The 14,280-nt window shown below is 32.5% G+C and overlaps 1 protein-coding gene across 1 annotated transcript; it reads right to left on the minus strand.

Moving 5' to 3' along the window:
* Positions 1 to 13,689: 13,689 nt before the first annotated feature.
* Positions 13,690 to 14,019, minus strand: LOC135955986 (uncharacterized). The gene has a single exon (XM_065506437.1). The coding sequence runs from the start codon at positions 14,017 to 14,019 to the stop codon at positions 13,690 to 13,692; it is 330 nt and encodes a 109-aa protein (XP_065362509.1).
* Between the last annotated feature and the right edge of the window lie 261 nt (positions 14,020 to 14,280).

Below are 14,280 nucleotides of genomic sequence, written 5' to 3' on the forward strand. Positions count from 1 at the left end.
TTAATCAAGGAAATACAGTTGTTGTAGAGTTTTTTTAAAGGGATCATAAATTGATGAAGATTTGCGGAATAATTATGTTTATGATCATGGTAGGGTGGGCAAATACATTACAGTCTATCTAGTAATGAAATAATTAAATTAAATCGATTTATAGTTGTTGTTTGGATATGTCTTTAGACTCTGTGAGCACGCATAATAATAAAATTTGTTTAAAGTGTAACCGTGTGGCAATTGGACTAGTGAAACCGTGAACCCCCCCATTATCGACGAGTTATAAGGCCGGTGTAAAAGCGTGCCCGTTTCAAGAATGATTCCACCTCAACATCTGCCATTCATTTCAAGTTTTTGGGTTATGCACGTTACAAATTATGGCGCCCAACGTGGGGCACGAACATGTAGGCAATTTTTGGTAATAACATCTTCTCACAATCATTTAAATAGTGATTGAACGTGTTCGGCTCCTATTATTACATTTTGTAATCTTTTATGAGTTTTGAGATTTTGTTTGGAATTTGTTTATGATTCAATTGAAAATTTTCATATTCAACCGATAAATCCTCAATACTCAATTTTCTTCACAGTTTTTTTTCTGTCATGCAATCTGTTTGGAATACAGTTTTTGGAAGAATAATCTAAATCTGTCCACAGTTAGCATTATATAAATTAGTTTTTTTTATCTTATTGCTGAGAATGGAAATATTGCTTTATAAGATGAGCTATCCAAAGCAGAATACAGTTCTGGACATATCTAAGAATTACACAACAATGAATTATTAAATTTAATTTATATTTTTCTACACAATGTATTCCAAGAAAAAAAACAACAAACAGAACAATTTACATATTTTTATTTACCTCTCAATTTTTTTTACTGTGTACTTCAATCAATATTTTTTTTTTGCATTTCATTAGCTAAACTTAAATTTTTCTTGTGTCTTTGGAATTGATTTATTTTACTTATAGCCGTTCGAAAAGATAATACATTTTCCTTTTTTGGAATTACTGTATCAAAACAACTCCGCTATTATTTTGTTTCTAATTGATTTTCATTTATATAGTAACTGAGTACTTATTGCGTTAGCATATTTTTTTTGTCTTGAAATTGTTTTTAAAAATTTTATTTGTCAAAATGTCAAGTAAGGATCAGGTTTCTGAAAATCCTGAGCCTATTGCTATTTCTGATAAAACTCCTAATTGTGACGCATGTCAAAGTGCTATTACCATCAGATCTTATATGCATATTACTATCTGTGGTCATGTATTTCATAAGAGCTGTTTATCGAAAATTTTAAAAGTGAGACCATACTGTCCTATATGTAATGCCAGAATAGTGAATGATACACAATCTACGACAAGATCACAAAATAAAACCTCTGCGGAAAAAGAACCAAATATGGATCAAAACAATACTTCAATAAATACTTCTACCGCCAATATGGCTGAGACTTCAAATCAAAATTTGTCAGTATTACCAACTAACATTACTTCTGAATCTCTGCAGGAAATGGTATCGTCCTTTGTTTCCGCTCAACAGGCTCAGTTGTTTTCATCCTTAAGTAATCAGATTGCTAAATTAGTAGAAACGAATATACAGACGAGTCTCTCACGTTTAAATCTTATAACTCCCGCTATTCCACAAACACCTGCTCCCCAGCCCGCATTACAGCCAACTCCACCTCATGGAATGCAGACTCTTCCTGCTGTAGAAGAGCGTGCATTTAGGGAACTTTTAGGATTAGATTCAAATGGGAATAATGGTGATGGTAATCTGCGGGGTCAGATAGATCCTATTCCGCCTAACACAGGGCCTAACTCAACTTCATCACATGGAACTTATCCATCTGATCTTAATGTTAGGCCAGATAAGGTCTTGCAGATTATCTCAAACTGGAAGATAAAATTTTGTGGGGGGCCCAACAGTTTATCTGTAGAAAATTTTATTTATAGGATAGAGGCCTTAACAATCCAAACTCTACTGGGAAATTATGATCTGCTTTGTCGTAATGCCAGTTCACTTTTTGATGGAAAAGCTAGTGACTGGTTCTGGCGATTCCATAGATCTGTTCCATCCATAACCTGGCCTGGCTTGTGTAATGCATTGAGGCAACAGTACCGTGATTCACGCACGGATGTTGATATTGGCGAACTAATTAGGGACCGGAAGCAGAAACCAAATGAAACGTTCGATAGTTTCTATGAGTCAATAGTTCACTTGACTGACCGTCTTAACGAACCTCTACCTGATAAAACGTTAGTTGAAATTTTGCGACGCAATTTGCTCCCGGAAATCCAACATGAAATGCTTAACATGCAAATTTATTCCGTTGAGCATTTACGCGACACCTGTAGACGACGTGAGTCCTTTATTCAAGATATGCGTAGAAAGCATAACACTTATGTAACACGTCCATTTGGATCTCAACGACGAATTGCTGAACTGGGGAACGATTTTTGTGATGAGATTTTAGATGAATCAAATGTAGATAATCCTGATATTTCTGCGCTTAGTTTTACCTGTTGGAATTGTAGGAAATCAGGTCATGGATATCAGAACTGCCTATCTGAGCGCACTATTTTTTGTTACGGCTGCGGTTTACCTGATACTTATAAACCAAATTGCAAGAAATGTAATCCAAAAAACGGGAAAGCGAGTGCACTACGAAGTGCACAGAAATCACAGGATCAAACTATTACAGGAGCGAATTAGAAACTCCCTCTGATATTTTATTAATTTCTGAAAACAACAAAAAAATAAATGAAAATGAGATTAAAATTCCCGACCAGAAATATAGTTTTAGAGAGAACCAATTGTTGACACATTTTAAACCATTTCATGAACGTTTAAAGGAATATTTCGAAATACGTCGACATATTATTAGTGATAGTGAAGACGATATTAACAACAATAGCAGCAGTAAGTCCAACCGTTCTGGGAAACGTATTAAATCATTCTGGCAAAAAGTTAAGCGCTCTAGAAAAAAAATAATTTGTTCCGTTTTAAATAAACCAGGTGACATTAGGCCATATGCAGAAGTAGTGCTTTTTGGAAATAAATTCTTAGGTTTGATGGACACGGGAGCGTCTATTAGTTGTTTGGGGTCTAAGGCCGCCGAAAGATATATGGACGCGGGTTATCCGTATAAGAAGTTAAACTCATCTGTAAAGACGGCGGATGGAAATAGCCAGCGGATTGTTGGATTTGTTGATACGAAAATTTCTTTTAAAGGTGTGGAAAAACCCTTAACCATTTTCATTATCCCAAGTCTTGAAAAAGATCTTTTTCTTGGAATTGATTTCTGGGAATCATTTGATTTACTTCCATCGGTAATGGTGCAGCCTGAATCTTTTCATGAGCTCAATGAATTGGATGGTCAGCTTACTCTTAGCTCAATTCAAAAACAACGCCTTGAATGTGTTGTTAATATGTTTCCTTCATTTACGAAGAAAGGCTTAGGTAGGACGAATATGTTATCTCATGTTATTGACACTGGAGATGCAAGACCTGTAAAACAGCGACATTTTCCTGTATCCCCAGCAGTTGAGAAACTAATATATGAGGAACTTGATCGGATGATAGCTCTTGGGGTAATTGAGGAATCCAACAGTGCTTGGTCATCTCCTGTAGTTCTTCATCGAAAACCTGGAAAAAACAGACTCTGTCTAGATAGCCGAAAATTGAATGCGCTCACTGTAGGAGATGCTTACCCACTACCACATATTGATGGCATATTGAGTAGGTTACCAAAAGCGGAGTTTATAACGAGCTTGGACCTCAAAGATGCTTTTTGGCAGATTCCCCTAGATTCAGGATCTAAAGATAAGACGGCATTTACCGTTCCTGGGAGACCATTATACCACTTCACAGTCATGCCTTTTGGGCTATGTAATGCTCCACAAACCATGTCACGTTTGATGGACAAGGTTATACCTCCGGCTCTCAGGATGGAAGTGTTCGTCTATCTTGACGATTTGCTTATTATATCGGAAACTTTTGAAAGGCATCTTGAGGTTCTAAGCACCATAGCTAGGAAAATAAGGGAGGCAGGACTAACAATTAACATTGAAAAAAGTCACTTTTGCGTCAATGAGGTTAGATATTTAGGTCATGTAGTCGGAAATGGGGTAATACGCACAGATCCGGATAAAATATCCGCAATAACAAATTTTCCAGTCCTCAGATCCGTTAAACAAGTCCGTAGATTTTTGGGAATGACAGGATGGTACCGGAAGTTTATCCGCAACTATGCTGCTGTTACTACACCAATAACTGATTTGTTGAAAGGAAAAAGAAAATTTATTTGGACCGATGAAGCTCAGAAAGCTTTTGAAGTTTTAAAGACCCATTTGAGTACAGCTCCAGTTCTACATAGTCCAGACTTTTCACAACCGTTTTTCATACATTGTGATGCGAGTAGAACTGGTATAGGAAGTGTCTTGGTGCAGAAAACAGCGGAGGGCGAAGAGATTCCAATTGCCTTCATGTCAAAGAAACTCAATCAAGCCCAACGTAATTACTCAGTCACCGAACAAGAATGCTTAGCAGCTTTGTTAAGTATTAAAAAATTCAGAGCATATGTTGAAGGGCATGAGTTTACTGTAATCACTGATCACGCATCGCTGAAGTGGCTCATGTCCCAAAATGATCTCAGTACAAGGCTGGCTCGATGGGCTTTAAAATTGCAGGGTTATAAATTTAGCATTCAGCATAGGCGTGGTATACAGAACATAGTTCCGGATACCCTTTCACGGGCCAATACAGATGACTTATCCGCATTGGAAATTGACAATTTGAATGAATTTGATAACGATAGTGGGTTATTTGTAGATCTGAATTCAACAACTTTTCAATCTGATGAATATAAGGGTCTATTAGCAAAGATAGGAATGACTATAGAAAAAACACCAGATCTTCGAATAATAGATGGATACCTTTACAGACGTACAACACATGCAACTGGAGAAAAGGTGAGAGATGACCTAGCATGGAAGCTATGGATACCACGCGAAATGGTTCCAGAATTATTAAAAAAGGCGCATGATAGCCCAATGTCAGCTCATGGTGGAATTAACAAAACCGTGGAAAGAATTCGTAGATTCTACTATTGGCCAAATTTGGTTGTTGACGTTAGGAATTATGTGAATAGTTGTGAAATCTGTAAAGCATCAAAACACCCCAATATGTCCTTGAAGCCACCAATGGGAAAGATTATGAATACCCCAAGATTTTTCCAGAAACTTTATATCGATTTCCTAGGACCATATCCCAGATCACGCTCTGGAAATATTGGTATATTTATCGTACTAGATCATTTTTCGAAATTTTGTTTCTTGAAATCAGTAAAGAAATTTACAGCTGATGTTACTATAAAATATATGGAAAGTGAGCTGTTTCATACATTTGGAGTTCCAGAAGCAGTGGTTTCTGATAATGGATCACAGTTCAGTTCAAATGAATTCAATAAATTTTTACAGCGATATGGAGTTAAACACATATATACTGCTGTTCACGCACCACAAGCTAATGCGTCAGAAAGGGTAAACAGATCCATACTCGCTGCCATTAAATCATATGTAAGATGTGATCAGAAGGATTGGGATCAACAACTTAGTAGCATTTCATGTGCTTTACGATCTGCAGTTCATTCATCAATTGGAACATCGCCTTATTATCTTGCATTTGGGCAGCATATGGTCACAAATGGTTCAACATACACTTTATTGCGACAACTAGAAATGCTGGATGACAGAGGTGTAGCATTTGATAAGGACGATTCCATACAAATTATGGCTAAAAGAGCTGCTGAAATTATAGATAAACAATTTGAAAGAAACGAAAGAACTTATAATCTCAGAACTAGGGAAATATCGTATGATGTTGGCCAGGAAGTGTTTCGTAGAAACTTTAGACAGAGCAATTTTGAACAGGGATATAACTCAAAACTAGCCCCAACTTTTCTAAAGGCCCGCATAAGACGAAAACTTGGTAATAGTTATTATGAGCTAGAAGATTTGAAGGGAACATTACTGGGAAGGTATCATGCAAAAGACATTCGCCAATAAATGCAGTTCTTTGTAACCAGCTCATTTTTGCAAGCTCGATCTGCCTTTTTTTTTTGGTTATTTACCTGTAAAGTCAGATTTTGGCGGGGGAGATTTGTAATGAGCTTGTATTTGTATTTTTTTTTTTGTTTTGCTTAATTTTTTTTCTTTTTGAATTGTCTACAATGCTAACGCTCTTTTCGTTGATGAGTAGACGCCATCTATAGGTAAAGATATTTTTACCACACTTATTGAGCTATCTGTTGTTTGACGTTTACCTGTTTTTTTATTACCAATTTTGGTATTCCCTTTTTGAAGCGAAAATGCTAACCATTTTCCGCGCCAAGATTTGGAGTCTAAACCGAGCTTTCTTGGTAGGAAAAATGCTATTTGTCCGCCATTATACTTCAGGATAAGCGTCTATTAAAATTAAAATTGAAGCAACATAAAGTGTTTATCTTAACAATTATAACCACGATATTTTCTATTATTTGCCCAAATTGTAAGTATGAAACTTGGTCCAAAATGCATTATTTTGTTTTAATGTATTTAATTAGCTTTCATTTACATTGGTAAAAGTGCTTTAAGATTGGATTTCCCAGATACAAAATTAAGCATCATAAATAAAGCATAGATCTGAGCATTATAATTGCAGAAAGCCCATTTCCAATAGACTTTAATGCAATTGAACCTAATTTCAAAGCTTTTTACTCCCTGGTGCCATCTCAATAGGGTAATATTTTAATTATTTAATTGCTCTTTTATATAAATTCTTATTGGGTATCTTTTATTCTTGTAAATCTAGATTTGGCACCTAATACACAATAACAAATTGATAAATTCCTCTTGGTGATTCTGTGGTGAAGAAGAAGCTTTAATTTAATCCTCTCTTCAACATTTATTTTTATGACACCAACAATATGGTAATCTCTACTGGTCACAATTTATTTAATATTCTTCAGTCTAATTAGAGCAAGTGATGGCAAAACAAATGATTAAGTGAAGTGCAGCAATAAAAAAATAGGAACATATGTAAATATAGTTCAAATATATTTAAGTGATATATAATATTAAAATTTAAAGTTGAACGCCAATTAGAATTGTTTTAAAAATCAAAAGTGCTAAAAAGAAAAATATTAAAAAGTTTTAAAAGAAAAAAAATGATATTAATATGTTATACTAAAGGAAAATTTAAAGAAAGAGAGAAATTAAAAATTTGTATATATCAGTAATCTCCACATGATAATATTTTAAAAGAAAAGTGTTAAAAATAGTTAGTTTAAAATGTGTCAATTTATGTTTCTGTTAACAATTAATTAATTCAATCATAAAACTTAAAAAGAACGTGTTTTTTTGTTAAATCGGAAAAAATCATTTAACTGTTGTTATTTATCAACTTTTGTTCTTATGTTTTTTTATTCTATTTTTTTGTTGTTTTAGTGTAATAATTAGCAAAAGCAAAAGTCTTTAAATTTTGTGTATTACGTTTTGCATGCATATTTTTATAAATTTTAATGTTATTAACATTCGAAATACAAAGAAAAGTTCTTATTTTATTGACTTTTGCTCATGTTAAATATTCTTAAGTTTTAAAAGTGCTTTGAAAGTTCTCCAATGTTAACTATTTGTATCAACATATTACACTGTTAATTTGTTTATAAACATTTCATTCAGCAACATCACTCTTAACATATGAATGTAAGAGAAGGATAATCTTCAGCTTCAACATCAACAAAGATCTTTGGATATGTGAGCGCTGGAATAAGTGAGTTTTGTTTTATTATTCTTTCACTTACATTTTATTTTATTGTGTTTACTTAATGATGTTACTAAATTCATTTTTTTTTGTTTGGGGTGACCAGCTAAAATTTTGATCTTTTTTTTTATTTATTTGTTTTATCGGTCAAATTGGATCTTTTTAATTAAACGCATGTTATTCTATTAAATTTCAATTCACTTATTTTAGCTGGAACCCTACTTTATTTTATAATTTTTATTTTATGTTTTGGTTTTAACTGTGAAACACATTTTTTTTGCATTTCATTTTTTTTTAATTATTAGTTCTTAATGAGTATTATTTATATATTTGAATTTCATTTTATATTTTCATTATCGATTTAATTTTATTTATTAAATATGTATGCCTAAACTTAAATTCAATCTGTTTGTTTGTTTAATCAAGGAAATACAGTTGTTGTAGAGTTTTTTTAAAGGGATCATAAATTGATGAAGATTTGCGGAATAATTATGTTTATGATCATGGTAGGGTGGGCAAATACATTACAGTCTATCTAGTAATGAAATAATTAAATTAAATCGATTTATAGTTGTTGTTTGGATATGTCTTTAGACTCTGTGAGCACGCATAATAATAAAATTTGTTTAAAGTGTAACCGTGTGGCAATTGGACTAGTGAAACCGTGAACCCCCCCATTATCGACGAGTTATAAGGCCGGTGTAAAAGCGTGCCCGTTTCAAGAATGATTCCACCTCAACATCTGCCATTCATTTCAAGTTTTTGGGTTATGCACGTTACAAAAATTAAATAAAACAAGTAAGAGTGCTATATTCGGCTATGCCGAATCTTATATACCCTTCACCTTTGTTGTGGATGCATTATTATTTTTTATAATTAGTATATATGTATGTATGTACATTGCCCACTTTCAGCGTACAGCATCCTAAATTTATCAAGAACACAAAAAACAACAACAACGCCAAACGAAACAAAACACCAAAAGAAAAAACAAAATACGCAAGCCAATGAAACCAACACACGTCCAAACATACGTTTAATTGTATAAAAAACAACAACGCCAAAAGAAACAAAACACACATACGATTTGTTGCTTTTTTGTCAAAAAAACCAACACACAACCAAACAAACGTTTAGTTGTATAAAAAACAACAACAACGCCAAAAGAAACAAAACACACAAAAAAACAAAATACGCAAAGCATGCACAACCAAGCATACGTTTTGTTGCTTTTTTGTAAAAAAAACCAACACACAACCAAACAAACGTTTAGTTGTATAAAAAACAACAACAATGCCAAAAGAAACAAAACACAAAAAAAAAACAAAATACACAAAACTTGCACATCCACACATACGTTTTGTTGTTTTTTTTGTCAAAGCATGCAATACATTGTGTTTTTTGATGAAATTTTCAGAGGTTGTCTCGGATTTTTGCTCATATCTCCGTTATTTATGGACGGATTTTGCTGATTTTAAATAGCAAAATTCTCGAAAGTATGTCTGACAGAATTGTTGAAGATTTGGATCCCGGAGATATCTGGGGCCTTCAGAAAATTGATTTCAACAGACAGACAGACAGACGGACAGACAGACAGACAGACAGACAGACAGACAGACAGACAGACGGACATGGCTTAATCGACTCCGCTATCTATAAGGATCCAGAATATATATACTTTATAGGGTCGGAAATGAAAAATGTAGAAATTACAAACGGAATGACAAACTTATATATACCCTTCTCACGAAGCTGAAGGGTATAAAAACAAGCAGTGTCATATTTGAAAAAGTTAGAAGTTCACCCAAACCCACTTGCACGAACATTAATGAGAAGTAATGGCTACATCCGACTAAGAAGAAGGAATCCAACAGACCTGCGCTTAACATTATTTTTGGTCCAACTGTGGTGGGATGTAAATAAAAATTAATATTTAGATTTAAGATTTGAACAAATTATTGATAGTTCTCTTTATTTTGTGAAGATACAATAAAAAAATATGAAATAAAAAAAAAAAAATTTTTTTATTTAATTTTTTTCCGAAAATTTTTTTTTTTAAATATTTTTTTTCTAAAGATTGAAGAAATAGCTATCTAAATTATTTGGAACACATTTTGCTAAGAACAATAGGTAATAAGCAGGGCAACCAAAAATATGTTCTAAAAAAAGTGTTTTATGCGCATAAAATATGCACTTAAAAACCATAAATAAGCTGTTAAAATATAAAAATTATGCACTTAAAAATAGTTGGTTTTGCTTTGATTTCAAAGTTTTATTAAAAAAATAAATAATAGTTTAATAAAATATTGAGCTCATAACTTCAAATTGGTTATTAAAGGATTAAATTTCGATTTTAAAATAGTTTGACTCAATTCATTTTATTATTACAATAAATTAATATGTGCTTACTTAAGTTTTAAAATTTTCAAACTAAGCTAAGTTTCATAGACAATCTTATTCAATTCAATTTTAAACTGCCTAATACTTCAAACTTTTTTAGTAATTTACTTTCTGATTTCATGTGTCCCAATGTTTGTGGGATCAGTAGGGATAGGATGTTCTGGATGTAACTGTTTCTATTGTACATGAAGCTTTAAAAACCAATTTTTTATTATGTTTCAAAAACTAAATTATGTATAATATTTTGGTAAAATTTAAATTAAATTATCAAAAAGCCTTACAATGCGGCGATTAAAAAAACATTTTTGTTGCAGGACTCAAAATATCATGTCATTTCCTATGTGGAAGTTAAGGTCCCTCAAGTTAACAAAAATTCAAAGAAGATATGTCGATTATTTGTACTCTCATTTTTCTTTAAGTAACTTAGGCTAATTATCATTGGACTTTAACAGAATACTTATTAGAATATAGAAATGAAAAATTACAATAGAATTATATTAAGAAAACAAAATAATGAAAAAAAAGAAAATATGCAAAAAAAAACATGCAGTTATGAGTTAAATATGCAGAAATATGCCAAAAAAAAGCAAAATATGCTCTAACAAATCGATGCCAAAATTCTTAAAATTGTCTGAAAGGATAAGTAACTAACTCATATGTTTATACGACGCACAGCAAAAAATATGATATTGCATATTTTTGGTTGACCTGGTAATAAGTTACATGGATGAGAAAAATCACATGTTTGGTCAAAATGTCAAATTTTGAACCCCTCTAACTCAGAGAGTTCAGGACCGATCTTGTTGAAAAATTGTGTCTGAATTACATGACGTGAAATCCCCCATATATTAATTTTCCACTTTTTGTTTCTATACCACTGTGCGTTGTTGTTACAATTGGTTACTTTATACATCCCATGTAATCTAGCGTGAAGTCAATCGTCACTTAAGTGTCCTAAGTAACCTAAAGTGTAGTCACTTTAAACATTTATTTTGTACTGCACTTTGGAAAGTAGTTATTTTACCCCAAAAAGTAATCTATTGTAGAGTTGTCGGTGGTATGTAGGTTGGTTTACAAGCAATCGGTTATTAAATTGTCTATGTATTTTAACTTATTATTTGAAGTCAATTAGCACCCGTACATGTTAAAATGACTAGTTAAGTAGCTGATAAAATAATCAGTTAGGTTGCTAATAAGGTAACTGGCTCTATGTAACCGGTATGTGATTACAATGCGTTGGCTGCTTTGGACCAGCTATTAAACAGTGTCATTGTCATCTAAAAGGGTCAATAACTAGTCACGTTGCTAGTTATGTTACTAGTTGTCATCCTAAATGATAGGTGAAATCACTAGTTCGGGACTGTCTCCTAGAACTGCTGGACAGGATACGAAAAAACGAATAATGCGTGGTGTGGACCTTCAGCTTTAGAGTCTAAAGTTTAGATGATAAAACTATACGAAGAGAAAATAAAATGTCAAATTAGAGTGCTATGTTCGGCTATGCAGAATCTTAAACACCTTCCACTTAAATATAATGACAATTATAGAAACTATTGTACATTTTGTACTTATTTACATACGACTTTACGAAGAGAAAGTAAAATGTCAAATTAAAGTGCTATATTCGACTGTGCAGAATCTTAGTTTTTTTGAATCACATCTGAACGAAGTTACATGTGAACAGTATAGTCCGCCAACAAGAAGAAAATTAAGTAAATAATAATGCTATTAATTTCTTTATTAAAAAAAAAACACAAGATAAAGCACAAAATCTCTAGTTAATTTATAATGGATAAAGCTATAAATTCTGTTTTGAAGAAAAACTTACTGCTGTTCCCACTGCAATTAGATTAATTAAGTGCTTAGAGAGGCCCATGGAGTCAACGTCAGATACAAAACAATTCGAAGATGTCTTAAAAAAAAGGACTTAAATCAAGAGTGATTATAAAAAAACATTTTTGAGTCAAAGCATCGTAAGACTCGATTAAAGTTCGCAAAATCGTTCGGAAACTTCACCATTGACGATTGGAAACAAGTTACTTGCTCTGATGACCAATCATATGGACACAAATGGACATGGGTTGTTAAACGCGTTGAGGTACAAGATCGCAACATATTTGGGGGGTGGATCAATAATGGTTTGGGGATGTTTTCATGGTAATGAGCTCGGTGTACTTCGGCGTATCAATGGTATTATGAGTGCCACATACTGTGGCACTCTGCGAAAATAACAAAAAAATGGTTTGTTGATAACGAAATCCAACAGCTCGAATGGCCTTCACAGTTCACAGATTTAAACCCTATCGAGCACCTTTGGACAATTTTGAAATGAAAAGTTTTTGACGAAAAAGGCTCTCCAAAACCCGTAGTTGAATTGTGGGAGCGAGGACGGAAAATCTTGTAAATAGTATGCCAGAAAGAATCAAAGCTCTAAAAAAACATATGGTGGTCATACAAAATATTAATTTTAAAATTACTCTGTTTTTGAAAAAAGGGTCAGAACTGTTCACACAGACTTCTGTTATAAAAGTAGAATATTGTATTTAATCCAATTTTTAAATCTAATTTTTATGTATTGTTAATGTTAGTAAATTTATACTCTTTTAAAATATATTTTTCGTAGACATAGTTAACAATAAAATGCATATGTAATCGTCTTAGTTCCACTAGTATTGGCCATATTATGTTATTGACAGCGGATGTACGCTGAGGCGGGTCAACGTTTTTCACATATTTATGGCATTATCTGTTGCACCGGTTTTTCCAAAAAATTTTAGCAACAAACGATATTATTGCCAAATTAAATACCCTTAGGTCCCTTTGTTTAGACACTATAGCGATAAAAATTCAGTCGATAAAAAAAATTTTAATATTTGCCCCTTTTCCGATGAAACCATATCAAACAAAAATTAATTTCGAGTCCCGGATTTCATTATGAGGAAGGCAAATATTCGTCAATTTTGATAACAATTTCGTAAATTTTCACATTAGGCTACAGAAAATAAAATTTTCTTTTGTCTCGATTCTTGAATATTTTGGAATAATATCTATTTTGAAAAATCCGGAGGCTCGAAATTCATTTTTAAGCTATGGTTTCTTCGGAAAAGTTTCTTGGAATGATCCATAAGAGTCGCAAACAATTTGACCCACACTATAATTTGTTGGGTCGCTGATGACAAAACTTATATATACCCCCACTGACATTTCTCTCTCCTTTCATTCTATGTATTCTATGTAGATATAATTAGTTATTAATACTCTTAAAAATCCATAAACAATTTATTTATCTTATATCTATTAATGTAAAAAAAATGTATAGTGTATGTTTATATAAATAACTTAACATGAAAACTTTACAACAAATTCATTGATAAAAATATTACTAATTACAAAAAGAAAGAACAAAAACAAACAATTGGAATTATATATGTAGAAGTAGAAGATTACATATTATAATAAGAAAATAACATAACATTTGAAAATTGTTATAAATTTCATCTACGTTTGATATAGCCGGCATTTTTAAATAATTTATATACCATATCACGTGGTATCTTCTCAGCCTCACGGTCAAGTACTGGCATTTCTTTATCTGTAAACCATGATTCTTTTGCCAGTGCTGCTGCAATATGGGGATTCTTGTAAAAGCGACTACTCTTCGAAAGTTCTGGCGGCAACTGAGCTTCGTGCACTGAATTTTCCACGACCGATGGATGAGCATAGGGCTGTGAGACAGGCGCTAACTGTTGATGATAAAAGAATTGTCCATTGCAGAATGTTGTCGACGTGACGAGTAATACAAGAAGCACTAAATCCAACTGCATGACTCTAAAAATAGAAAATTAACGAATGCCTTTAATTTATTTATTAAAAAATATATATCAAATAAATTTAAGGGCTTGTTGCTGCAGTAACTCGATAAACCGCCCGAATTCGAAAACTGAACTTTATGTGTTAATCAGTTTTGCCAATTTATGGCTAAATTTAAATTTACCTTTTTTCAATCTTGTTTAGCAAATAAAAAATTAATTACCCATTTTTATATCTAAGTCAAAAATTATATTCATACATATATTTACTCTATT

This window comes from Calliphora vicina, chromosome 3, assembly GCF_958450345.1.
Source record: "Calliphora vicina chromosome 3, idCalVici1.1, whole genome shotgun sequence".
NCBI lineage: Eukaryota > Metazoa > Arthropoda > Insecta > Diptera > Calliphoridae > Calliphora > Calliphora vicina.

Excerpts from the sequence above, each read along its gene's own strand:
- LOC135955986 (XM_065506437.1), bottom strand. The coding sequence starts at position 14,019 with ATGCAGTTGGATTTAGTGCTTCTTGTATTACTCGTCACGTCGACAACA.